Genomic DNA, 26,486 nt, shown 5'->3' with positions numbered 1-26,486 from the left:
CCACAGGTGAATGCAGCCCTCGGCAGCAAAAAAGGTTCCCCAGCAGTATCCTAGGATACCTCCACTAAGTGAAAAAAAAAAGGTTTTCCTTCGCACAAAATGTGCTGCCAATCTCTGGATATTTACTCCATTGTGAACCAGCTTGGCTTCAGAGGCCCTGCTCTGTGTCCCTTCACCATCAGACAAACAGTTGGCAGACGCATCCTTGGGGAGGTCTGTCGGGTTCCTTCCATTCCCACATTTGAATAGGCACATGAAACTGTTTCAGCAGATTTATGACTATTGAAAGCGATGCATATGGATTGGTTAACTGATACTACTATGAGACTGGAATGCTGCAGATTATTATGGCTCTTGATGTTGAAAGTTCGACAAATGTTAACTATATACTTTGACTATATGTTTACAGTAAAGCAGGATGAACATCTATTAAACAAATAAAAAATAAAATGTCATAGGAAAGTCACTTTATAATTATTTTCAGTCAAAGTTGGGGTTACTGTAGAGGCCAACCTGCAATGATATTTCCAGTCGTATGCCTAGAACTTTATTCCATTCGGTCATATGATTGCTTTCTCTCTAAGAGATCGGATCTAGTAACAGATTATATAGCTTGGAATGCATACTTTGCATTTTTTTCAGTGCTGATTTTTCAAGCTTAGTTTCTTCCTACAATAATACATCTGTGTGTGATATCATTCCCTCTAATAGCAAACTCGGGCAGTTTGAGTGTTAGCAGGACTGATGCTAAAGCAGAGCCTCTAGGAAACTAGAGGGAGGCCTCAGCATGTACTGTACAGCTAAACCTCAAAATACACAGGTAGAATATATGTTTTAAAACCCAAAGGCAGCAATCCCCACCCACCCCCACCAAGAAATAGCCCACTAATGTCTAAACACTCCAGAAGCCAAGGAATATTGTGTAAGATGTTTAAAAAAAGGAAAAAGTGGAAGGGGACAGAGAATTGGACTTCTTCAGTTCCTTGCTGCTTAAATATTCTCAAGAAAAACAGCTAGCTGACTCCCTGAAAGCAAGAACTCCTACTAGGAGGCAAGGATATACATTTTGTTGTTGCAGGTCCCATTCATGACTCTTTATCTAAAACTATTGGAAAAGATTTGGCTGCTCATTATTCGTTTTTTGCTACCATTGGTTGATAGGATAAAAGAGACTAATTTTAAAAATACGTTAAAGTAAATTTTATTTCTTTCTTTCTAATATGCACCAAGCCTAGATGCTTAGAAGCCTAGATGCTTAGAAATGCTGATGTGAATTTTAATGTGTGTTAGTATTTTTAATTATTGTATGGTTTAGTGTCTTGTAAATTTCTCTCTTTGTAAACCGCTTTGAGGGTTGGTTTTTTTAATACACAATCAAGCAGTGTATAAATTTTATGAAATAAATAAAACATATGAAGCATTAAGGCATCCTTAATTAAAATACACAATGAATCAAGGCAGTTAAAAAGCATGACAATGAAAAAGTTTTTAAAACTGTTAAAACAATAAGATCAGAAGTTCAAGTTCAGGGAAAAGCTTGCCTTAAACAAGGGAATCCCCACACAGAGTGCTTTACAATAATACAGGTATAAGGTCACAGTGGCCACACCTTGGCTTAGCTCAGCATGGCACAGCAGTATAAGAGACCAAGGTGGAACAAAACAGCTGATGCTTCTCATTGGCAGCCCACCCACTGGTGCTATCTTGCTGTGGCACAGTTTGACCTACAGTGTTTATTTATTATAGCAATTTATATAGAACTTAACTATCATAGTTTCTAAGCAGTTTACCAAAAAAAAAACCAGAAAAGGTAAAAATCAATCAAAACTATGAAATGAGACGTCAGTTAAAATGCCTGCTGAAATAAGAAATTGTCAGTAGGCACCATAAATTCAACAATGATAGGGTCACTCTGATCTCAACTGGAAGGGAGTTCCATAAAATTGGGCCCACAATACTGAACACATGGCTCCTTGTGGCTATAAACCATAGAGCACAGCAAAGAGGGACTTCCCCCAACAGCCTCAGTAAGCAGGCAGGGATATATAGGATTAGACACTCCTTGTTATGAGAACCACCCCATACAATGTGTAGTAAGTAGTAAGATTATTCACATCTCTAATAATTACTTAGCCCAAACCATTATGAAGCCCCTTGTATCCTGAACATGTGAAAAAGTCTATATTAGGTTCTATTTCATTCTGTCTCATTCTGTCTTTTGGGGGGAGGTGGGGGTGGATAGAAGGATGCATGCCCATTATCTAAAGAATAACTTAACAGATTTGTTAAATGAAACAACCGAGTCTTTGTTAATATTGATCTGCCTTAGGTACCAAATATACATTGCAGCATCTCATTTGCTTGTGCCTTACATAGCTCAGTACGTAATCTGTTAATGCCATCCCTAGCCTTCTTAAAATAAGTAGCTTTATGTTTAGCCGGTTCGGTAAACACTTCTCTCTTAAAAATGTCACATTCTTCATTTATTTTGCTTCATATTCCCTCTCTTTCTTTCTTTCTTTCTTTCTCTCTCTCTCTCTCTCTCTCTCACAGTGTCCTGCTACTGCGTCCACTTTGTATGGTGGTACATACCCTTGGTGCCACAGCCTCTAGTTTGATAGAATTTTGACAGAACATAAGGAAATTTTAAATAATATCTCTGCAGGCACATTCAACTCATAAATTGAATTGTCCTTGAAGTCAATTCCTGATCTCAGTCCGTTGAGCCACCTTACACAAATCCTACATCTCCTTAGAACAGTTTCCTTATAATCTATATTTCACATGCTTACGTAAGTGCTTCAAATTCATTACAGTTGCTCTAGACAAAAAAAAAAAATCACATCATCCTCATATCTTCTAAAATTAGAAAGACAATCTTTTTTCTTCTTGCTCCGCTAACAATGCAAGCTAGTAGGAAGGATTCAACTAACGATACCCTCTCTTCCTCCTGTGTTCCACCCCTGCCTCCCCCAAAGTTGGCTCAGGGCACAGATGGAGCAATCTGCTTAGCACTACAGTGAATTCCTCCCGTCATTCTTTTATTTTTTATAAGAGTTAGAGATGTTAGAACATAAAGAAAATTTTCTAAGGTGATAAAAATAGGGTTTTTGTTCATTTATAGGAATTGTTTCATTGTATACATAAAGGAATCCTATATTCGCAACAGTCACCCAGAGTCTGGACAAAATCAACTACATTTCATGATGCTTTATTTTGCTTTTGCTTGTTGTGTTTTTCGCTTCATACTGTCTTTTTTTTTTTTGTAAACCACACTGTGACAAACTTGGAGAAAACTGTCATCTCCATAGTCAGTTCTACCTTATGGATATACTTCTGGCAACTTAAGCACTTTTTGATCCAATCTACTACTATGGACAATTTTAAGCACATGCTCAACTCTTTCATTTTGATAAATGGGTAATAAAAATGGTTAAGTTTCACTGTATGTGTGAGCAATTTCATGTACAGTACTTCAAAACGTCTGCAAAAATTCAAGTAGTCATCTGTTAGTTCCACCTAAAATTACCATAATTATGAACCATAGGTAATTTCACCTGCTTTTTGACCCCACTACTGCTCTTAGAACTTCACTACCTAAAGAAATGCACCTACCCATACATTAAGGTTACCAACAGAGGCACTTCCTCATGCTCCTTCATTCAGTATTCCAGAGTATGACCATGAGAGAAGGGGCCTTTCCAGTGCTGCCTTCCTGGTTATGGAAAGCTCTCCCTAGAAAGCTTTGTGGTGTCCATATTGTGTTTCCAGCATTAAATTTAAGAACTTTCCTATTTCCTTGGTCCTTCTGTGATGTTTTATACCTTGTAGTATGGTTGGTGGTTTACCTCTTGCATATCTGTTACTTTTAGATGTTTCTGTTTCAGCAAGCCTATCCAGACACATGATTTAGTTATTTTGTTTTAAACACAGTTTTAAACATTCTAATGTCATAGTTTTGTCATTCTCAGTGGGACTCCATAGAAACTAACCTTTGACCAGCTCTGCCCATAGATCTTTCAAATTACACTTGTGGGTTGTATCCAGTGTTAGTCATACTCACGAGCAGACTCACTGAAATTAATGGACACAACTAACTTAGATGCATTAATTTCTGCAGGCCTACCCCAAGTAGAATTTAGTTAGATGAAACACATACTGTATAATCTGGTGCTGCAGCACATCAAATAAAATTAACTCTGCAGATTTTCAAGTTTAATTTTGTGGGAGTAATTTGAAGATATTTGGCCATTTGCACGAAATGCTGCACCCACCATGAGTCAAAAGTTCAGAGAAGTTCAACAGGAAACATCTCTGAATCTTAGTGCCTGGGGCTAATTCACTCAGTGGGGAGAATTGGACTAATTCAATGTTTATTCATTAAAGCAAAAGCTATTTTTTTTATTCATTAAAGGAAAGGAAAACCTTAGGCCAATATGATTGAAAGCAAAGAAAAACTACATTTCTTAGATACTTTAAATTGATTTTTAAAATTATTTTATCATTTAGTCCATAGTCACCTTAAATGATTCATTGACCTCTTACATGGATGTATTCCAGGTTCATGCAACTACACCTATTTAAGCAGTCAATCAAAATTTATAGCAAGGAAGTTTTCAAAATATATCAGATCATGAAGAAATACTGTATAGTAATGTATTTTTTAAAACAAGGTTACTACAGTTCCCATCATTCCTGCTGGAAAGGGCTGATGGAAATTTGAATAATCACCACTCTCCCATGTCCGTTTTATCCCATGTTTATTATTATTTTTCTTATCTACCCCTTACCAAGTTACAATCAACAGAACAGACGAACTCCTAAAATGTATATCTCAGATCGCAGAGGCTAGGGTAGAGAGGTGTGTACACTAGATAATGTGTTCACTAGATAATGAAAACGACATAACGCAAGTGCCAGGCACACCTCTGTGAAAAAGAACTTCCACAGCTCAGAGGTTGCAGCAGAGAATGCTCTCTTCTGGGGTGCCACCCTCAAAACCTCCAAAAGCAGTGAAACTACCATCTTCAGACTGAAGAGGGTCTGCTCAAAAGGCAATGGCCTTTCTGATACTTGTGCTTGTCATTTAGGGCTTCAAACACTAATGGGATCACTGATGATACTGATTTTATTAACAATGCACAGAATTATTCATTGTTGGTTTAGACTTATTACATAGATGAACCCTGTGCTTACACACTTCATGCTCTCAATTCACTTCTGAATTAGAAGGAAAACTACAGTTTGCCATTACAACTGAACCAGGAATATGGTTTGTATATGGTATATACCAGGCATGTCCAAAGTCCCAATCTGGCCCCCAAAGGTCAACAACTCTGGGGGGAAATCCCCCCAAAAATTCAACAACTTCAATCAGCCCTCATGCATGTTCACTTCATCAAATCTGGCCCTCTTGGAAAAAAGTTTGGGCACACCTGGTATATATAAACCATAGTTTGCCTGCAAACGTAGTTCACAAGCTGCAGGTTTACAATCCTGGTATGTGGGCAAACTAGAGCAGCAGAGAAGAAGAAATGGGAAAGTGCAAGCACAGGGCTCATTCACAGAGTGTCAAACCACAGTTTAGCACTGCATCTCAGCCACCTTAGTATATCCCATTGAGAAATATTACTTCAAACAAATACAGATCAAAATGATTCAGGACTGCTCATTCCTGAATGGTTGAAATTCTTTTATAAATAATGAAATTACTAGCCAGTGTCTTCAATCAGATATGAATTCTCTTAAAAGTTGCAAGGCAATTTTTCAGCAGGTTTTGAACAACGAAAAGCACATCTTTGAAGAAAATCTAGAATTTAGATTTGCCTTCTAAAATAAAATAAAAATTGCCAGTCATTAGATATAGCTCTCATGGTTGTTACATAGTATTTTGGGGGTACAAATAATAAAATTATTTGAAAGCCTCAGGAATTGGCAAAGCTATGCATTGTGTTGCAGGCACTAATCACATTATTCTTATCTAACGCTCCAGAAAGAACAAAGCCAAAATGGCAAATACAATTTGCAATACAAAATAAATTTATATGCAAGCAATACCAGCCTCTAGGCTTAGTTTGCAATTAGTTGGCATCACACACAGACACACGTTCCTGTGAAGTAACAGTATTGAACACTGGCCATCATCTTTATTAATGAGAGTGATAATCAACTACGCAATGGATTGCATCCAATCCTCTGCTGGTGGAATGGGACTTTCATTTCCTTCCCTGCATGTCCCAAAAATCAAATCTTGGGTTCCCCCAACCCTCTAATGCTGATTTTGAGGGTGTACAAGTGGCTGGAGGGAACAGGAGGAGGAGAAGAAGCTCTGTTGTATGCAGAGAAGTCCACTGAGCCAGCATAACTACAGTGTTAGATAATACCCAATATCCCTAATTCAATAACCAATTTGTTCTCTCATTCCTCCCCCCCAAAAATGGATAAATAGGAATCATCTCTTCCCTTTTTTTCACTAGTTCATGCTAGTACTCTTTCAAGCAAATTCTCAATCATAATGTATGCAAATTATACCTGTCACCAAAGCGGAGACAGCTAAGGAATTATAGCACAAGTACAAATTATTTTTAGATGGAGCAAAAGCATTTTGTAACTCTTGACTCATTTTGAATACTAAATTTTAAACTTACTTTTTTGAAGTACTTCTGATGTTTACTTTAAGACATAAAATCTTTTTCAATAACGTTATAAACTAATCAGATACATTTTTGTTTGAAAACAAATCATATACTGTACTTCTGAAAACAATTTCCTTAGACAATATGCAATACATAACAGAAAAGTTAAATAAAATTTTAAACTGGGCCCCAGCATTTGTGTTACTTATTATGAAAGTATAATTAGAAAAGACATGTGTATTTACTGTTGAACAGTTATATTACTACTGAACAAGGTTTGAAGCTTGGTAAAAAAAAAAAAAACATTTCAAAGACAATCTCTTAAGTATCATAACAATAGTATAAGAATGCACCTTGAGAGATCAGCTAGGCTGCTTTCTGTATAGAGGGACAGTCTTTTGTCAGCAGTGTCACTTAGGATGCAGTTCTATGCACATTTACCTGGTTGTTTTTGCTTTTTTACTGTTTATTTTAATTGAGTCCCACCAGGGATAAATATATAATAATAGTAATAATACGTAAATCACCTTGAAATGGTGGTTTAGAAGGTGATCAATCAAATTTAATAATAATAATAAGCAGCTAGACACACACAGTGGGACTTACTGCTGAGAAAACAGAACATGCATACAATTGTGATGTCAACCACATTTCTCATTAAGAAACACAATTTTTCTACAGCTTGAGATAACCCCCCCCCAAAAAAAAACAAATTGCACCACACACACAAACACACACATTTCCTACTTAATTTTTTGCAGACAAATGTTCTTAAATGCTTTTCAAAAAAAGACTTTACCTGAACAATGAAGTCTGAACTCTCAAAATTTTCCATATGAAGATGGAACTCTGCTACTTACGCACCTAAACTTGTTAGGTGTTTAGCAAGCGTTGAGTTAAAATGAGGAAGTGATGGTGCATTTTTTTAAAATGCTGTGCAACCAAGTATGTGCAACAACTCCTTCAATTACAATTGTGTAAGCAAGAGATTCTCAGACTTTACAGAAGTGAGCCTTTGCAAATAAAGATCCAAGTGAAGTCTCTTGAAGGTACAACATATCCTGACGTTTACCTGGCCTTCCATTTTTCTGCAACCAGCATGGCTAGTAAAAAGCTTTGCAGGCTTACTTATAAGACTGAAACCCATAGCTAGCTAGCTGAGGAACATTCAAACTAGCCAGACAGAGCAATCTAAATAAACCATGTTTTAGTGTTATATCTAAAACTAGCCACTGGTAATATGTAAAAGTTTAAATCACGTGGATTTCTTGTATGATTTCCATCAAAGCTATTTACATAGGTGAGAGATGTACCCACCATAAATCCAGATGACAGCGTGATTGACGCTTTCAAACACTGTAATTGAGATACAGGAAGCTGACCACGAGGAAGCATTTCTATACAGTGGTACCTCAGGTTAAGTACTGTACTTAATTCGTTCCGGAGGTCTGTACTTAACCTGAAACTGTTCTTAACCTGAAGCACCACTTTAGCTAATGGGGCCTCCTGCTGCCGCCATGACGCAAGAGCATGATTTCTGTTCTCATCCTGAAGCAAAGTTCTTAACCTGAAGCACTATTTCTGGCTTAGTGGAGTGTGTAACCTGAAGCGTATGTAAGCTGAAGTGTATGTAACCCGAGGTACCACTGTAGAAGCAAAGACACCACAAAAATAACACAGGCAACAAACTGACAATATGCAGTGTCAAAATTGTCTTGGAAAAGCTAAGCTGAGACAGGAGATTGGAAAAATTGGCATTCAAATTCAAGAAATGCAGTCCGATCCCAATAACTTTATTGTACTATCCATTGGTCATGACAAATCTGAATAAAAAATAAATACAAGCAAAAGGGGTGTTGCACCACAAGCAATGGTCTCTATTTAGGTATCTGTGGCGCCCTTGCAGTTCGCTGGGTCTTCTTTCTGATCTTTTTGGCCACCAAAGCAAAAAGGGCGACTGAAGTGACTGAAGAGTCACTGAAGTGTTAACATCGCTAAGAAGCCATAGGAACTTTTCTGCCAGGGGAGACATCTTTCATGTATGGGTGGTGAGAAATTGCCTCCTGGGTCCCATGTATAGTGGGCAACATAGTAAATAGTGCAAGATGTCTTCCGCCTGCGCTTGCCCACATATACAGAGTCTGTTTCCGTCTAGGATGGCAGAGGGCATTGGATTGAATTGGATAGGATTGGAAAGCAAAACTGTTCGACAACTATGGCTTTAAAACTATGCTGCATCATGAGATAATAAAGAGGAATTAAGACCTCTAAAAAAGCTGAGAGGATACCAGCCAAACAATGAGATGCCCCAATTGATCATGGGAGAATCAATATCTGATCAGCCACAAAGTCTGCTGTGCAGCCTTGGCCAAATTATTCATGGCCTGAAACCTACACAATCCTACATAGTTGTTTTAAAAATAATATCTAATTCCATATATGCTGTCCTCAACTCCTTCAAGGAAAAGCAGGACACAAAAGGGTGTAAATTAATATTGTATTTACTGGATTCTAATGCTCACCTTTTTTGGCAAATTACGTTGTGAAAATTAAGGTGCACATTAGATTCGAAGGCACATTTACATTCGCCAGCAAATACTTTCAAGGTTCTGAAAACTGAAGTGCACATTAGATTCGATGGCACATTAGACTTGAGTAAATACAGTATTTTCGGTTAGACCTCAAGGTCCCATTATAATTCCAAGAATACCTGTTATAATGATCAATATATTTCCATCCTCAACAGAAACAGAACTATGAATCTTTATCATGTTAGAAAAGTTAAGGAGCTCCAAGGCAATATCCTACACATAGGGAAAACTGATCCACTAAAACAAGGAAGGAAAACTGGAGATGCATTTAAAAAAAAAAAGAGTTCATTTCAAACTGCAAGATGGTGTTCAGTATGTGTAATTTCTGGCAAAGGAACTGAGATGCCTTTTTTCCTGAAAAAAATGCACCACCTAGGACCACCAACAGAATTGCTGCTGAGAAAATACATCATGCAGCTTGTTGGATCAGAAATGGAACAAACAACAAAATGTTAAGCAAGATCAAGAGAAAAACTTTTCTTCTCTTCCAGCGTACTACTGTAGAAGAGATGTGCATAGAAGTTGAAGTTGCAGACATTATAATATATTCACTGCAATATACACAGTATATAGCATATTATGTGCCATATAACACGGGTGAGCCAAATGTCTGCATTCCAAATGCCAATCACAGAATGCAGATTTGTTGTGTTTACCAAATGCTGTCTGGGTTTTCTTCCTGGTAGAAGTTCTATTATTCTATGATTGGGTGATGCTTTGAAGAAGCCTTCAAGGATAGTCTCAGGAGCACTTCGAAGAAAGAAGTGAAAATTCCCTATGCACGTGCCAATCACCATACACAGTCTTCAGATTACAACTACAGCCACTCTGCTGTATTTAAAAGCTACCTGTTATCTTAACATTAAGGCTCTCTCTCAACTGATGCTTGACATCAACACCTTCACTGTGACCCCTCCATCCAACTGATTTTATCCTCTAAAATCACACTTATTCAAATGTTTATAATGCATTTTATAATGAATGGTTTTTAATTAACTGGTCAACAGTAAGGTGCCATTCACTGCTGCAGTTGCCAAGTTTCCAAACAAGGCAAAAGGCTTCCCACTGTCAACGATTTCAATAAAATAATTGATTTACAAATCAAGCAATGAAAAAGAAGGTAGAATCTATGGAGGTAAACTTACAAATGTCAATACAGCTTCAAATATTTTAAAGGGCAAAATCCAAGTTGTCAATTGTCAGGGAACTGCCATCGGAGCTAGAGGCGGAGGGAAGGCTCCAAAGGGATGCAGGAGAGGGTCCCAGTAGGGAGAGAGGCAGCCCATCTGCTGGGGAAGGAAATCAGCGTAACACCAGTGGAGAAGGGGGGCAGGTGGGGGAATCGGGGAGGAGGCTCCAAGACTCTTCGCTGGAGACCAGCGGAGAGAGTACGGGTACTCCGCTGCCCACACCCTCCCTGCGCAGAAGACTTCCGCGCAGGGAGAGTAGGAGGAGACTTGGCGTCAAACAACTTTTATGCTGGAAAAGGTTTAAGAAACGCCCACTGACGGATTCTGCCAGCGACTGAGACAGTCACGATGCTGGAGGCTGTTCAGTCAGAAAGGGTTAACCAGGTAACCTAGCCAGGAGTGGCGGCAACTTACGCACGAGCAACCCCTAAACCCATTACATCAATGAAACACCAGCAGAAGTCATTCAACAAAACCATTGCCCCTTGAGAAGACTCGCTATGTACAAGTGAAAAGAAAGAAACAGCAGGAGATCCCTGTGACTCAAAATGCATTGATTCAAGGAGTAAAAGCAAGCAAAATTAAAAATTGCCACAATCTAGAATAAAAGTTCATAGTTAAGTAGAACTTTACTTTCCCAGAAGTCATTATTAAATGTGATCAATCAGCAACTACAACACATACCATCCCTGATCATTGCCCCATGCTAGCTGGGATGGAGGAGACCTGTATTTCAGCAACATCTGAAGAGCCACAGCTTAGCCACCCCTCTTCTAAACAATGACAGTCTTAGGGCAAATCATGATCTATAGTAATCAGGTCAGTCCCCAAGATTTACACTGCAATAGGGTTTCCATTTACAAAAACAAACAAATATTTTATTTGGAAAGTATCAGACAAGCCTTTTGACAATCTTATCTGGTGTGTTAACTTTTCCATGAAAGCAGGTTCCCAAATATGGTGGTGCCAAGAGTTTAAGCAAATGGGTCACAAGCTTTCCATTGGCAATTTCCAGTAGTTATGAGTGACATCTCTTTCGTGCAATAACCTTTTCAACTGTTAAGGAAAAAGCATAGTAAAGACACCAACACAGGATTAACAATTGTAAAGTTATTTTGTTAATTGTTTGGCCGCTCTGTGCTCAAAATCTGGATATAACCCCATGGGGGCTATCATATGATAGAATTAACCTTGTATATTGTAACATTACCACCAACATGGTGGACACATTTTAATTCCACCACATATACAAAATTGCCTCTTTAATTTTAGAGGAAATTGCAATTGAAAAGGCAGTGTCTCATAAATACAACTGGACCTATTTGCTGCTTTTCTACAAAGAAGAGCCTTTTTGACTAAGAGATTAAACACAGCCTTATCCATGAATCGGAAAGGGAAACTGGAGCTCAGCTGCTTCCTAAGTGTTTTATCAACTTGGAACTATACCTGATCATTCCCTAGGTATTCATTGTAGTCAAGATAAATGAGTGTGATCCAACAGTCACTCCATCAATGAAAGGATCTTCTGTTTATAGAAGGAAACAAATGAATTCCATTCCCTGAACGATTACATTGGATCCCACTCTACAAGACTTTTATCAGTTTGTACTGTCAAGATTGGAGCCAGGAATGCATCTTCTTTTAATCCCATGGATTCAGGATTATGTAACTAGATAATAGAAGTAATAGCTTCTTCTAAACAGGGTGTCTTTTTTATTTTACTACTTTTTAAAATCAATGCTTATTGTTGTAATAAACTTATGACTGTTTTTTGAGGTCTGCTTGAAAAGCAATACATAAATACCTACACACACACACACACACACACACAGTTTGTTCTTTGCTATGAGTCATGTCTTTGTCATGGATATTGAAAGCACTTTCATATAAGAATGCAGACCTCCTGGATTGAAAGCCAGTTTGCCCCAACCCCAGTGAAGAATTATTGGCACAGCCTTTAGGTAACTGCTACACCTGTGCTACGAGGGTGACAATCTGGTTTATTTTTAATCTCAACACTGAAACAAAGAGAAATACACCAAACTGGTGAACTTTTATCTTCGCATAACAACCCTATTGTGTGTTTAGCAATTCTTTTTACAGCAGTCACAAACACTGCAAGTAGCCTATGGCATGAATGTTTTTATACCGATACTGACAAAAGTTTTTACATTGAAAGAGAAGTGTAGAACCCTTTTTCTATATAGGGCCACCCACAAGCAGTGGCCAGGGGGCAATTAAACATTGACAGGGCCACCCCTTTGTTATCCCTTTCTACCATCGTCTCATTTCTCTCTCTCTTTTTCTTTCTGCTCCCCGCCCCCAAAAGGGATCACAAAGTGGGGGGGAAATACCTTCTAACACAAAAAAACAACAACCTTGTTTGGCTGTTTCTTGCCAATCTCAATTTAACAATAAAACCACTGTGGATATCAAAAAGAATCTAAGTGTGTGTAAAAATATCTTCAGTGGCATCGGATGAATAAAGACTGAGTGAAGAACTTCAGACAATGCATTCATCACCGCATAGGAAATCTGCTTTGTCCTGGGATAAGCATGGAGATTTAAAAAAAACTGACCCTCAGCCACAAGCCAGGCCTGCCTACTGTCCCCAGCAGAGAGACTGATTGTTTCTTGTTCTAGTGGTGTATGCTTGTTTCCACCAGCCATGGGACACTTTGGGTGGGCTTCACCAAGGGGGGAAGCCCTGCAGAAGGCAATGGTGCCAGCAGGCCCAGCGACAGAGCAGGCAGCATGAGCAGGGACCCCTTCCTGTCTCCAAGGCAGCTTTGCTCACTGCCCAGCTTGCCACTGCCTGTTTGTACATTTGCATACAATCCTTCAGTTAAATGGCTCCAAAGAAGCTGACAATAAAACAAATAATAAAATTAGCATGTTCTTTTATTGGATGACAAAAAGCTTTAAAAACGTTTAGTTGAAAACTCAGGCCTGTACGTAGTTCATTCAATGGATACAACCTGGATAGATTGCTATTTAGTGAGAAGTCCCCTGTACTTACATCTCTACAATCCTATGGATGTTTAACAACATCAAATAGGTACATTCTGAAATGGTAACAGCAGGAAACAGACTGAGCTAATTCTTCACTGCTGTTTTCCACTGTGTTGAAAATATAGTGTTTTAGCACTCCCGACAGTCAAAGAAACAGAGATTTCCCTTCTGCTCCATGGTTGCAGTTTCAAAAGGCACTTACAAACTGGGTATATCTATGTTTTCTACATATTCTTTCCTTGGTGCTGAATCTGACCCAGTTTATAGCTGTCCTTCCCAAAATGCCACCCCCACGTATATTATGATTAGCTTAAGAACTAATTAAATTATACCTCTTTTACATTCTGTGCTCATCCCAAATGAGTCATAGTAATTAACAAAGAACCACTTCCAATATCTGGTAAAATGGCGGGGCAATCGGGCAAATTTGCCACCCTGCAATTAGGCAGCAATGCTACACAAACCTTCATGTGGCTGAACCAGGCCTTAAGAGACTCAAGTATACACTGAGAATATCCAAATATCTGTGTGTACTCTTCTGCTCACTTTTCTCTACCAAATATTTATGTCAAGAAATGATTCACTTCAAACATAATCAACATTTAATTTGTGAGATAATTAATGGCTTTTTCTTTCTTTTAACACCTGGATTTCTAAGCCAGTTTCTCTAGAACATGTTCAAATTAAGGAAGACAGTAACTCACTTGTGTCTAATAAACAGTACTAAAGAAAATCATAAACGTGTATACAATATCAGCTTCAATTTTAATATGATATCCTAAAAGTGAAGTTAGGTGTGATATTAAAAAAACAGAAGTATACAATTGACTGCCTTAGCATTGTGTGCATGATCCTCAGGCTCTGAGATCAGAAACATCCATTTTCATTTTTAATTAACCACAATTAATTAGTTCATATAAACCCTAAGCTGTACTTAATCATAAAACTATGGCTTTGTAAAAGAAGCCAACCTTCTAAACCATCATTTGAAGCTGGTTTGTTCCCTTAAGCCAGGATAGCCAATATGGGACCCTCCAATTGTTGGGATTATAACTTCCATCATTCTTGACAACTTGCCATGCTGGATGGGACTGATGGGAGTTGGAATCCAACAACATCTATAGGGCACTATGTTGACTACTCCTGCTCTAACGTCTGAGGATGATTCATTTAACATTAATCCATTGTCTGAGCAAGGCTAAAGTGAAAGGACATCTTCCTAATCTATTGTGTCAAAAGTATGGAGATGGTGACATTGAATTCAGTAGTCCCAATGTGGGAGTCTCGAAGAAGCAATGTTTTTGCCTAATTCTTCTAATCATTTATGTTACAGCCGAATATGAACTTTTGAATACAAACTGTCAATCAGTAATTTTGTTGTGGAAGAAACTACCTATCAAATACAACCTTCTGTAAAAGGTTAAATATTTATACGATCTGAAAGTAAACCAGAGAAACTAGCTATTAGCCAGAGAACTGTCAACCCACAACAGTTGGCCTGTTTCATTTTTCTTATACTAACAAGAATGAAGGAAATAAAAACTGTTTCATTGCTATGAGAATGAGCTGCAGTGAACCTCAGGCTACTGTCACCAGCTTTCCTCTGGCTCAGTCAGAAATTGGAAGTGTTCACTTCCATTTTTTATTAACTGCACTTTAGTGTTATGTTCAACCCCTGAACATAGTTAATCTTAACCACTTTTTGTTGAAATAAGTCAGTTTCACAATCCTCTTCTGCTCCTTTGCACCACAATAAATCAAGGTTTATCATGATGTCTAAAATGTAGTCATTATGTTAGATCAGGGCTGCAGAACCTTTGGCACTCCACATGTTGCTGCTCTCCAACTCCAATCATCCCTGAACACCTAACTGTGTCATCTCCTGCTAGAGGGAATAACTAGATCTTCACAGATCTAGCTAAACTACCTGTGCTATAAAACTAACCACTTGAAACCATGGGCACATTTGGAAATCTGAGAAATTGCTATGGGAGCTACCACAAATTGGCTGCCATGGAGCCTGGCTAGACACAAAGAACAAGTATGCTATTTTCCCTCACTATGGTCCTAGGATGGCCAAAGACATAGAACAGTACTGCAAGAACTGTGCTAAATGCATCCAGAAAAGAACTTCCCTCACTGAGCAGCTAACCTTCCTTATATAACAGGCTTCCTCAACCTCAGCCCTCCAGATGTTTTGAGACTACAATTCCCATCATCCCTGACCACTGGTCCTGCTAGCTAGGGATCATGGGAGTTGTAGGCCAAAAACATCTGGAGGGCCAAGGTTGAGGAAGCCTGTTATGTAACTACAGAAGCACTCTTGGAGTAAAGCCTGTATGGACTTGAGAATGACAGCAAAATGTTAGCAATACAGTATCCTTGCAATGAAAGATCACTTTTCTCACTATGGCCAGCCAGGGACCTTGGTCTAGCCAGGGACCAACATGGCAGTCCTGCAGCAGAGATGCTATGCGAGAGAGTCTTGGCTTATTATTGATTGCTCAAAATGTATTCAATCAGATGAGGTTGAGGGTCCTTTTGCACATGGTAAAGGATGTTGTGTGACTTCCAAATTCCTGCAAGCCTTGCAGGTATTAGGAAGTCATACAACACTCCTTACCATGTGCAAAAGGCCCATCAACCTAAGAGGTTCAATAAAATTTTACTTGATATGTTTGGTTTATTAGAATCCACAAGAAAGGAAAAATGGAGTCAACACCTTATGCATGCATTCAATTGTACAATAAATTATGCCACAGGACTTTCCCCTTACTATATCTGGGCTACCTTTGTGTTTGGAGAAGCTGCTTGCTGCCCTATGGAGTCTGCAGATTTTAAATATTCTGCACTGATGAAAGAACACTGGAAGAGGCCTATCAGTTAGCCTCTAAAACAGCAAGTCAATTTAGCATCCACAACAAACTTGGATATGATCAGCAGGTTCAACACTGGGACAGACAGGAGACCAGATTGTCCTCCATAATTTAGGAATGCCTGAAAAGTACAAAAATAGTTGCCCAATAGAAATCTGAGCCAGAGAAAGTTCTTGAACGATTGATATACAAGGTGGTACCTAAAGGTGGGTGTGGTCCTGTGAAAATATTTCATAGGAATAATTTACTACCCCCCAAAACAACTTATTGGCCAACCTCTTTAAACCACCCAGGGCAACTATAATTGTGCAAAGATGCAAGGCAGACACAATGACAAATATCTTCCAACGTCATGTCAAGCAACTTACCTGTAGATTCTCCAGGAACTCCACAGCTACTCCACTAAGAAAAAACTGTTTCTGATTAAGATGAACTGAGTTAACTGATAGTTTACCACCATTACTACTTAGATATTAAGCCTCAGTTTAAATCCTGAAGCAGAACCCTTTCAATCCTACACATCTACCTTCCTGTCATTTGATGACCCAAGAGGAATTGGTGCCTGAGGTTCCTGACCTGAAGGAAGAAGATTAAGTGCTAAAAACAACTGCTTATATTAAGGAAGAAAACAGTGCATCAATCCATGGACAGAGGGATAAAATGCTTTGTGAGCCTTCACCCCAAGCAACCTTAGTTGATCTACCATTTGACAGAGGGCCAGTAACAATTTAAGAGTTATGAAACCTGTTATCAGGTTAATTTATGATGAATCTGCAATTTTACACCATACTTATACACCAGTAGCAGAGGGGTTTAGCTTTTAGAGTCATGTTAAAACAAGAAGTACCAAAAGACCCAGAAATGCCAGATTGCAAGTCTGCAAGTATAGTATGTGAGAGTTAAAGGAAGCAACGCATAAGCTTGATCCTTGTCTCCTTGATCCTTGCCCATCCTGGCTTATAAAAGCTAGCCGGGAAGGGCTGGGCGATGGGCTTCGTGGGGTGGTGAATGCTTCCCTCCGTGAGGGAGCCTTCCCAGACCCGCTGAAAGAGGCGGTTATTAAACCGCTTCTTAAAAAACCATCTTTAGATGCAGCCACGATGGCCAACTATCGCCCAGTCTCAAATCTTCCATTCTTGGGCAAGGTGATTGAGCGAGTGGTTGCTGAACAACTCCAGGCACGCCTGGAAGAAGCGGACCATTTGGATCCCTTCCAATCGGGATTCAGGCCTCATCACGGGACTGAAACTGCCTTGGTCGCACTGGTTGATGATCTCCGGCGGGCTAGGGACAAAGGTGAGAGCTGTTTCCTAGTTCTGCTGGATCTCTCAGCGGCGTTTGATACCATCGACCATAACATCCTTCTGGACCGTCTTGAGGGGCTGGGAGCTGGGGGCACTGTCATACAGTGGTTCCGCTCCTTCCTCCTGGGCCGTGTTCAGAAAGTGGTGGTGGGGGATGAGTGTTCAGACCCTTGGGCTCTCACTTGTGGGGTGCCTCAGGGTTCTGTCCTCTCCCCCATGCTTTTTAATATCTATATGAAGCCGCTGGGAGAGATCATCAGGGGGTTTGGACTGGGTGTTCATCAGTATGCAGATGACACCCAGCTCTACCTCTCCTTTAAATCAGAACCAGTGAAGGCGGTGAAGGTCCTGTGTGAGTGTCTGGAGGCGGTTGGAGGATGGATGGCGGCAAACAGATTGAGGTTGAATCCTGACAAGACAGAAGTACTGTTTCTGGGGGACAGGAGGCGGGCAGGTGTGGGGGATTCCCTGGTCCTGAATGGGGTAACCGTGCCCCTGAAGGACCAGGTGCGCAGCCTGGGAGTCATTTTGGACTCACAGCTGTCCATGGAGGCACAGGTTAAATCCGTGTCCAGGGCAGCTGTGTACCAGCTCCATCTGGTACGTAGGTTGAGACCCTATCTGCCCGCGGACTGCCTCGCCAGAGTGGTGCATGCTCTGGTTATCTCCCGCTTGGACTACTGCAATGCGCTCTACGTGGGGCTACCTTTGAAGGTGACCCGGAAACTACAACTAATCCAGAATGCAGCAGCCAGACTGGTGACTGGGAACAGCCGCCGAGACCATATAACACCGGTCTTGAAAGACCTACATTGGCTCCCAGTACGTTTCCGAGCACAATTCAAAGTGTTGGTGCTGACCTTTAAAGCCCTAAACGGCCTCGGTCCAGTATACCTGAAGGAGCGTCTCCACCTCCATCGTTCTACCCGGACACTGAGGTCCAGCACCGAGGGCCTTCTGGCGGTTCCCTCACTGCGAGAAGCCAAGTTACAGGGAACCAGGCAGAGGGCCTTCTCGGTAGTGGCGCCCTCCCTGTGGAACGCCCTCCCACCAGATGTCAAAGAGAACAACAACTACCAGACTTTTAGAAGACATCTGAAGGCAGCCCTGTTTAGGGAAGCTTTTAATGTTTGATGTATCATAGTATTTTAATATTCTTTTGGAAGCCGCCCAGAGTGGCTGGGGAAACCCAGCCAGATGGGCGGGGTATAAATAATAAATTATTATTATTATTATTATTATTATTATTATTATTATTATATTATTATTATTATTATTATTAAGCTGTATTTCAGGTGAAAGAACATGTATGTATATCAATCTATTAGTTGTGCTACAGTTAAGCATATATATGGAATTAATTTGCTATACTTTGTTATGCAGCATAACTATCAGTTACTGATATATTTTCCTTGCCAATATATTTGCTCATTGGAGCTCTAGAATCTGTCTGACTTTGATTGACTGAAAACAATGTCCTCAGTTACTCCAACAGCAAACTCAGGTGCTGAGTGCCAACAACTATGTAATCAAAACGGGCTGCTAAGAAACAGGAGAGAAGTATCAGAATGCTTAGGAGAACCCTGAGGTTTGCTGAAGAAGAAGCCTATAGGAAAAACCTTAATAGGAACAAAACTAAACAAACAAACAAACAAACTCAAAATGCTCAAGGAGGATTGAGCATGCTCAGTAGCCATAAAATACTAAGTACAGTGGTACCTCGGGTTCCAGACGCTTCAGGTTACAGATTCCACTAACCCAGAAATAGTAGCTCGGGTTAAGAACTTTGTTTCAGGATGAGAACAGAAATTGCGTAGCAGCAGCGCAGCGGCAGCAGGAGGCCCCATTAGCTAAAGTGGTGCTTCAGGTTAAGAACAGTTTCAGGTTAAGAACGGACCTCCAGAACAAATTAAGTTCTTAACCCGAGGTACCACTGTACCAGTAACTGTTGAAAGAAATATTCAGAAATGGGAACAGAATGGAATGCATAGGAAGCAGCCATGGCTAGTTCTGAACCCTGAACAGAGGACCCTGCTGCAAAATTTTGCTGCAGGTTCCATTTGTTTTTCCTAACTTACACTTCACTTGTATGCTAGCAAATGATGGCCTTCAAACTGAAGTTAATAGGGGGAAATTGCCCATTTGAAGCCCAAGTCAAAAGTCATAAGGTAACATTTTGAGGTTTGGTTAAATTTAATTTTAAGTACTGAAGCGGTTCGAGTTCAGACCCAAGGCTGTGTGACTGTACTGGATCAGCTCCAACAATTACAGTATTAGCTCTGCAGTAGTGGCTACATTTGGTATCACTGCAGGAAAATCCTGATCAGTAGGCAGTAACATCCCTCAGCTATTAACTGCTGGCATCCACTCTCTTCCAGTTTCTTAAATAAAGTATTTTAACAGTGAAGTTTATTTTAGTTTAAGGTTACAGGCACAATTCCCTCTTCTTTGCATAAACCACACAAGCAAAAAGTATCAGTTTCATTCCAACTGGGTGTTCTCTCAGTAAATTATAAACCAGCGTCTTGTTTGGTGTCTTCAAACTGAACAGGTTCAATGTCTGGAGGGGGAAATGTCTAAACACACAAGAATTCTTCATATTATCAAAACTCTTAACTTCATTAACCCAAGGAATTGTATCAACTTCAGATTCTATATTTCACTGTTCCTTCCCTGCTTCCGATAGACAAAAGCTGACTAGAACAGAAACATGAATTATTTTACTAACTTTTTGCACTGGAGGATATTGGTCATTTTTAAGAACTAGTTATAAAGTTCTCTTTGATATAAATATCTTTATTATGTTTCACGCTAGTTGTTTCCTTTAATACAGACAACTTCAACTTTTCAAAATTTTGTCGTTATGAATTTTCATATCACATATTTTACTACACATGGGTTTGCCCTTCATCAGCTGACACAGAACTGAGCAATGCTCAGTGTTAATTTACTATGCTTAAGTTGGGAAACACAACAAGTGACATTACAGGACAAGTGACATTTCAGGATCACCACAATCATGGTCATGAGCAGCTGGCTAAAGGTCACCTGCTACAGGTATGCAATCTGTATTAAACTTTTCTATATCCTCTTTATTCTTTCTTCATTCTATGATGGACACTGCAGCACATAAACAGAAGTTCAGCAAGAGTAACTGAGAGCCAGGTATAAGAATCATCCTCCCCCTTAAAGCCCTAGTCCACAACAAAGCATACACATTGTATAACCTATCGTAGTCCCATCAACCACAAGGGCCAGCAGGAGCCAAAACATCCCACAGATTCCCAACCACAAATGAAATCTAGCTGGGCAAGTTTTTTCTGAAAGTCAAACATCTGGGAATCAAAAGTTGCCCGTTTACCCACAGCAAGTTTGTCCCTAAGTGTATATTCCAACTACTAAGACAGTCAAGCTGAATGCATAGGTTTTATAAACGCATACAACTTTTCTGAACAACTTAGCCAAGACCAGATTCCTTGTGTGGTACACCTACCAAGCAAGGGCAAGTTCCCAATTGCCTCTAAGCAAGCAGCTTCTAATAAACGCAAGACAAAGTTGTAATTGCCATGGAAGACAAATCCACTAACCATGTGAGGAATTAGGGGTCTTGCATGGAGGGGCCTGGCAATGGAACCCAGGCACCTGATGCTTTAAACCACTATGCCTGAGGAAGGGAATACTAGCCTAGCCTCTGCTATCTTTCAGTTTCAGAACTGTGGGTACCACCTCCAAAGGCATGATAGAACAGGACCCATAGGGTTTGAAGCGGCCCTGTGATACTGCTGACATGGGTCTGGCTCCTAAGTCTGAGCAGCTCTTCAGGTCCAGTTGAGCAGCTCTGAATCCCCTCTTACCTGCAGGCTCAACTAATAGTTTAGCCCAGGCAGCTCTGTTTAAAGATAGGTCAATGTTCCAGCAACTCTACATGTTGCTCTATTGTTCTCCCTTATCTAACCTTATCCAATCAAAGACTGCCTCTCCCCATATAAACCAATCTGGACATCTGTGTTCATCATCTGAGGCCCTTCTTCATGTGTCTCCTTCATGTGAGATCCGGAGGGTGGCAACATGAGAGCGGGCATTTTCTGCAGTGCCCCCCCCCCCCATTTGTGCAATGCTCTCCCCAGGAAGGTTTGTCTGGCATCTTCCCTATTTATATTTAGGCACTGAACAAAAATGTTCCTCTTCAACCAGACCTTTGGTTGATTAATATTCTACAGCCTTTTAAATGTATTTTAAAAGTTATTATTTTGTTGTTTTTGTTTTAACTACAGTAGTACCTCGGGTTACATACTTAATTTGTTCCAGAGGTCCGTTCTTAACCTGAAACTGTTCTTAACCTGAAGCACCACTTTAGCTAAAGGGGCCTCCTGCTGCCACCGCATCACGATTTCTGTTCTCATCCTGAAGCAAAGTTCTTAACCCGAGGTACTATTTCTGGGTTAGCGGAGTCTGTAACCTGAAGCGTATGTAACCCGAGGTACCACTGTATTTGTTTGTGCTTTTACCTTGTATTTTTATCCTGTGAACCACCCTGAGATCTTGTGATGAAGGGCAGTATATAAAAAAACCACGACCACCACCTCCCATCTGCTACTAGCTCTTAGACTGAAAGGATGAAAGAGAACCATGTGGGCATAATGCTGCAGTATGTTAAATGCAGCAGTGCCATGAAGAATGCATGTATAGCTCTATCCCATCTCCATTTATAGGATAAGAAGCAACTGCTCAGACAAGTAAAGCAGAGGGTAAGTGATAACTCCAGAATATTAAGTTGAAAGATTGTAGTAACCACCTTAAGCCTGTATCCTTATTAAACAACAATAAATCTCACCAATAATGCCAACATTCAAAGGCATAGCTATATGCAATCATACATACCCAGTTAAAACACATTTTAAAAATATGTGTTGCCACAAGTTGCCAAAAGCTAAAAATTAGCAAGTAAAGACTGAAATCTTTGGCTCAATTTTCTAATATTGTTACTGCTGGCCTGTCATTGATATCTCTTGGCAGATAACTTATAAAACAATAATAGTTAACAATAAGTATTCTTAAAAGGACCTGGAAATATTCTGAAAATAATAGTATGGAATATACCAGTCAGAAGGCTGACAAAATACTTTAGACCATTTCAGTCTACTCCCTCAAGCAGGGAAAACTATCTTTCAAGGTTGAAGACTTCTGCAAAGAAGTAAACCAGGCTGTTACACTGTTATGAGAATGAACGCCAGACAATGCATTTTGAAATGGTTTATTTTCCTTTCCACATAAAAGTGCTACACTATGTTAATGTTCTTTAATTCACGCTTCAACTTATGAAACTCACCTTTTGACTCGTCCCATCGTGTTTCACTACTGCGCAAAATATAGTAAGACTTTGAACAAACATTCTTAATGCATCCATGCTGTGCCAAATTAAGCAGCCAGCTGGTAATTTTGCTAATATATTAATTAGTAGAGCAGTCTTCAGCAAAATATAAATACTAAACATAGATAACATAAACAGCAGGTGATAAAGATTTACGAAGAGTAGACACATGAGAACATAGCAAAACATTTTTTTTATAGTTACTGAAAGCACCAGTTAAACCGAAGTCACTTAAGCTATCCCAACTTTAAATTCCTTTCTTAGCATAAAACACTGATTTGAGTTTCCAGTTCAGTCCCTGCTGGACAAAATCAGGCACTACAAAGCCTCTAAACGTTTAAGCAGCAGATGTCCTCATTGGAAATACCTAGTAGAGGATAAGATGACATGTAGTGTATATGTACCAACTTCATCCTACTTGCAAAAAAGAAAAAATACCTGAGTGTATTAAAAAAACTAAATTCCCCAATTCCTCTTGATATATCCATATACACAGTCAGGAAATATCGTACAGTTCAATACTGTACCAAGGTAAACCACAACAGCTAGGAAAGCTCTACCTATATTTATGCATCAGCTGCTTAAAATCAAATTATCTATCACTAAAGCTGAAATATTCTTGCCAGAATACATAAAAACCAAATAAACTACAGAAACCAAATACAGCCACATTGCTTTAGATAACCATACTTTGGAGGTGGGATAGTTGCTATATAGAACAACTTTCTAATGCTCCTTTGGTTCCCATAAAATGTTTGAGGTTTGAATTACAATTCAAGAATACTAAGAGCTACAATTATTTCACTAAAAAAACAAAGCAACTATTTCACTTAAGTACTGCACTCCCCGGCATGGCAAGCAAGAACTAGTTGCAACATTAGCTGTACCACTTGATCTTATCAAACTAGAATACCACAGAATTTCAAACCATTGTCATCCAGTGGACCAACAAGAGTTTTGGTATTTGGAGGCAGAAATCAATTTCCACCATAGTTCTAGACTCAAGACATACTGAACCAGGAAATAAATACTTAGGAGTAGGAATAAAAACTACTGAATATGCTGTTTGCACACCACAAAATATGTGTTATAGCAGTGTTGAGGGTCAACGGTATCAGCATTAACAATTGGGGTGGAAGTCCAAGTATCCTGAAGCCACTTCCCAGCTTTGACTATATGTCAGTACAATGACATCTCTCAAGAATGTTGGATGAACAAATGTAATAATTATTTTAAAACACTTTGTGCACGAGTGTTACAAATATAAATAGTAGCCAAAAATCTATCCTCTTATGCAATATTCCATTAGCTGAACTAAAAGAAAAGAAGAATGTAATTTGCCTCAGGTTGAATAATCATTTTGCTGTACAATTTCAGGTCAATTACAAAGACTTACTAAAGTCAACCAACCATTGATCAAAATAATAAACATCAAGCTCATTATACTTCTCCTTAGAAATATAGATTGCCTTACCTTTCCTGTCTTGTGGTCAAACCAGACAAGCGCATGGTTCCTAGACAAAACCTTACAGTCAAAGGTAGCGTTATTCTGAGCTGGTCGACATCGAGCCACTGAGCGGCCAATTTTGACAGGTTCATCCAGGTAGACATGACGTTCTTGAAATGGGTGAGAGTTCGGGCGGCAAGTGAAGATAGCCAAGGCTGAAGGCATTGAGGATAGATATGTGGTGCCACACCAACCAGGGCAGAAGAGGAACTCTTCTTGATCCAAGCCACCCTCCACAGTTGATAAGCAAAATTTCCACAGCACTTTACATTAAAGCAGGGCAAACATTACCTGCAAGTGAGATCTAACAACTCATACCTTCAGTGTGTGAACTAATGCTGGCAATAATCCAGTAAAAAAGCCCCATTGTTTCTTTTAGTAAGGCCGGTAGTAAATCTAAGATGTTCCACTTCAATCCATCTCTCTCAAGAATATGAACAAGCATCTGAAGACTCAGAAATGAAACAGAACTTGTTAAATTAAGGTGGGGATGGCTATAGATCCAAGTGGATGACTCACACACAAAATACTTGTTCGGGATGCAATTGGCTCTGCTCTCTTCCGTAAACACTGCCCAAGATTTTCCTCAATAGAGAGAAACAATGGAAGATTCAGAGAGTGGGAAACAGAAGACTGGAGATTTACAAGACTGGAGCAAAAACTGGAGAGCCAACAGGAAGACTTTGCAACAAAGGCAGTTCAGCTGATCCAGGAGTAAGTCTGCGGTTCATCTTCTTCACCCATCAACTCACAGTCGGCAATGTGGGAGGATGCCCAACTAATGAGTAGGCTCTCTCCCGCCCCCCTCACCAAGATTGCACAGGCCCAGACTAGAATTTTTTCTTTCTTTCAGGGAGCCAACTGAGCCACCGATCTGATCATTCAGGAAGTGGCAGTTTTATTATTCCCCCGCGGAGCTATACGGGGCTTAGTACACCTGGAGATGCATGCCAGCCATTGCACGGGGCGGTCTTCTCGAGGGAAGTGGGGGGGGGGGGGGGATAAACTGACAGCAGGTTGGGGACGCCTGACGGAAGCCAGAAGTGCCGCGATCGCCCCGACGACGGTCCCGAGCAATGCAGATGCCTTGTCGGCGGAGGGAGCCCGGGGTTGGCGGGATGCTGCCTGGCGGGACTGGCGGAGGGTGGCTCCCGGAGGCAAAGGCTGCGGACAGCGAAGGTGGCGCCTGCCTGACGAAGGCCGGTGGCAGCTCCCTCCGTGACTCTGCAGGTGGCTGTTGCGAGCGAGGACCGCGCTCTCTCCTTCCCTTCTCCTGAGGAGGGGAGGGGGGGAGAGGCGCCTTTCCGCCCTGCCCTGGCGGGGCTCGCCGCCCCGTTCCCGCCGACGGAGAGGCCTGGAGGCCGGGGCGCCTTCCGAGCGGGGCGCCTCCTTCTCTCTCTCTCAGGCGGCCGCCGGCAGCGAAAACTTTCCCTCGACCTACGGAAATCAAAACAAACCCGGTCAAGAAGCCTCGGGGGCTCAGGCGGGGCCCGAAACCCCGACGACGACGCCTCTCGCCCGGCCCCGGGGGCTCCGCAGAAGCGCACGCAAGGCGGCCGGGAAGGGGCGGCTGCGGACGGAGCAGGGCGCCCAGCTCCCCTCCCTCCCCACCCACTCTTACCTTCCCAGCAGCAGACGGAGCCGCCATAGTGACTGGAAACCTACCCGGTGTAGCAGCAGCAGCAGCAGCCGCGCTGCCGGGGAGGGGGGAGGGAGTTGGGAGGGGGGAGGAGGAGCCGCTCGGCGATGGGCCTGGCCAAACCGAGGGCTGACGGCCGCCCATCCGCTACTACGCAGGCGCCTGCCCGTCAGGTGGCACATGCGCACGGAAGTAGGTGAAGGTTTTTTTGCGCTCTCTCCTCCCTCCCCCGCCGTTGGCTCGGCTGGTATTTGCTGCCCTTAACCTAGCGTGGCCTGGCGAATCCGCTTCCGGGTACCCTATGTGGCTCTCTCTCTCTCTATACTGTATATATCTTATAAATAAGAAAGATGATGTAAAA

At 40.8% G+C, this 26,486-nt stretch overlaps 1 protein-coding gene across 18 annotated transcripts in view; it reads right to left on the bottom strand.

Annotated features, from left to right (window-relative positions):
- Window positions 1-26,242, bottom strand: part of SLMAP (sarcolemma associated protein) — a 94,265-nt gene extending 68,023 nt beyond the window's left edge. For 17 of the 18 annotated variants that reach the window (XM_080996758.1, XM_080996746.1, XM_080996760.1 and 14 more), the window contains exons 1-2: window positions 26,108-26,242; window positions 24,454-25,923 (exon numbers count right to left, since the gene is read on the bottom strand). In XM_080996758.1, the coding sequence (XP_080852884.1) occupies window positions 24,454-24,651 (198 nt within the window). In that variant the 5' untranslated portion in view covers window positions 24,652-25,923; window positions 26,108-26,242. The remainder of the gene's footprint in view (window positions 1-24,453; window positions 25,924-26,107) is intronic. The other variant, XM_080996756.1, reaches the window with a different exon arrangement.
- Between the last annotated feature and the right edge of the window lie 244 nt (window positions 26,243-26,486).

The sequence above is a fragment of the Podarcis pityusensis genome (assembly GCF_964106645.2).
Source record: "Podarcis pityusensis genome assembly, chromosome: 2".
Taxonomy (NCBI): Eukaryota; Metazoa; Chordata; class Lepidosauria; order Squamata; family Lacertidae; genus Podarcis; species Podarcis pityusensis.
Note: the sequence above shows the minus strand (reverse complement) of the source record. Positions and strands in the feature narration are given on the sequence as shown.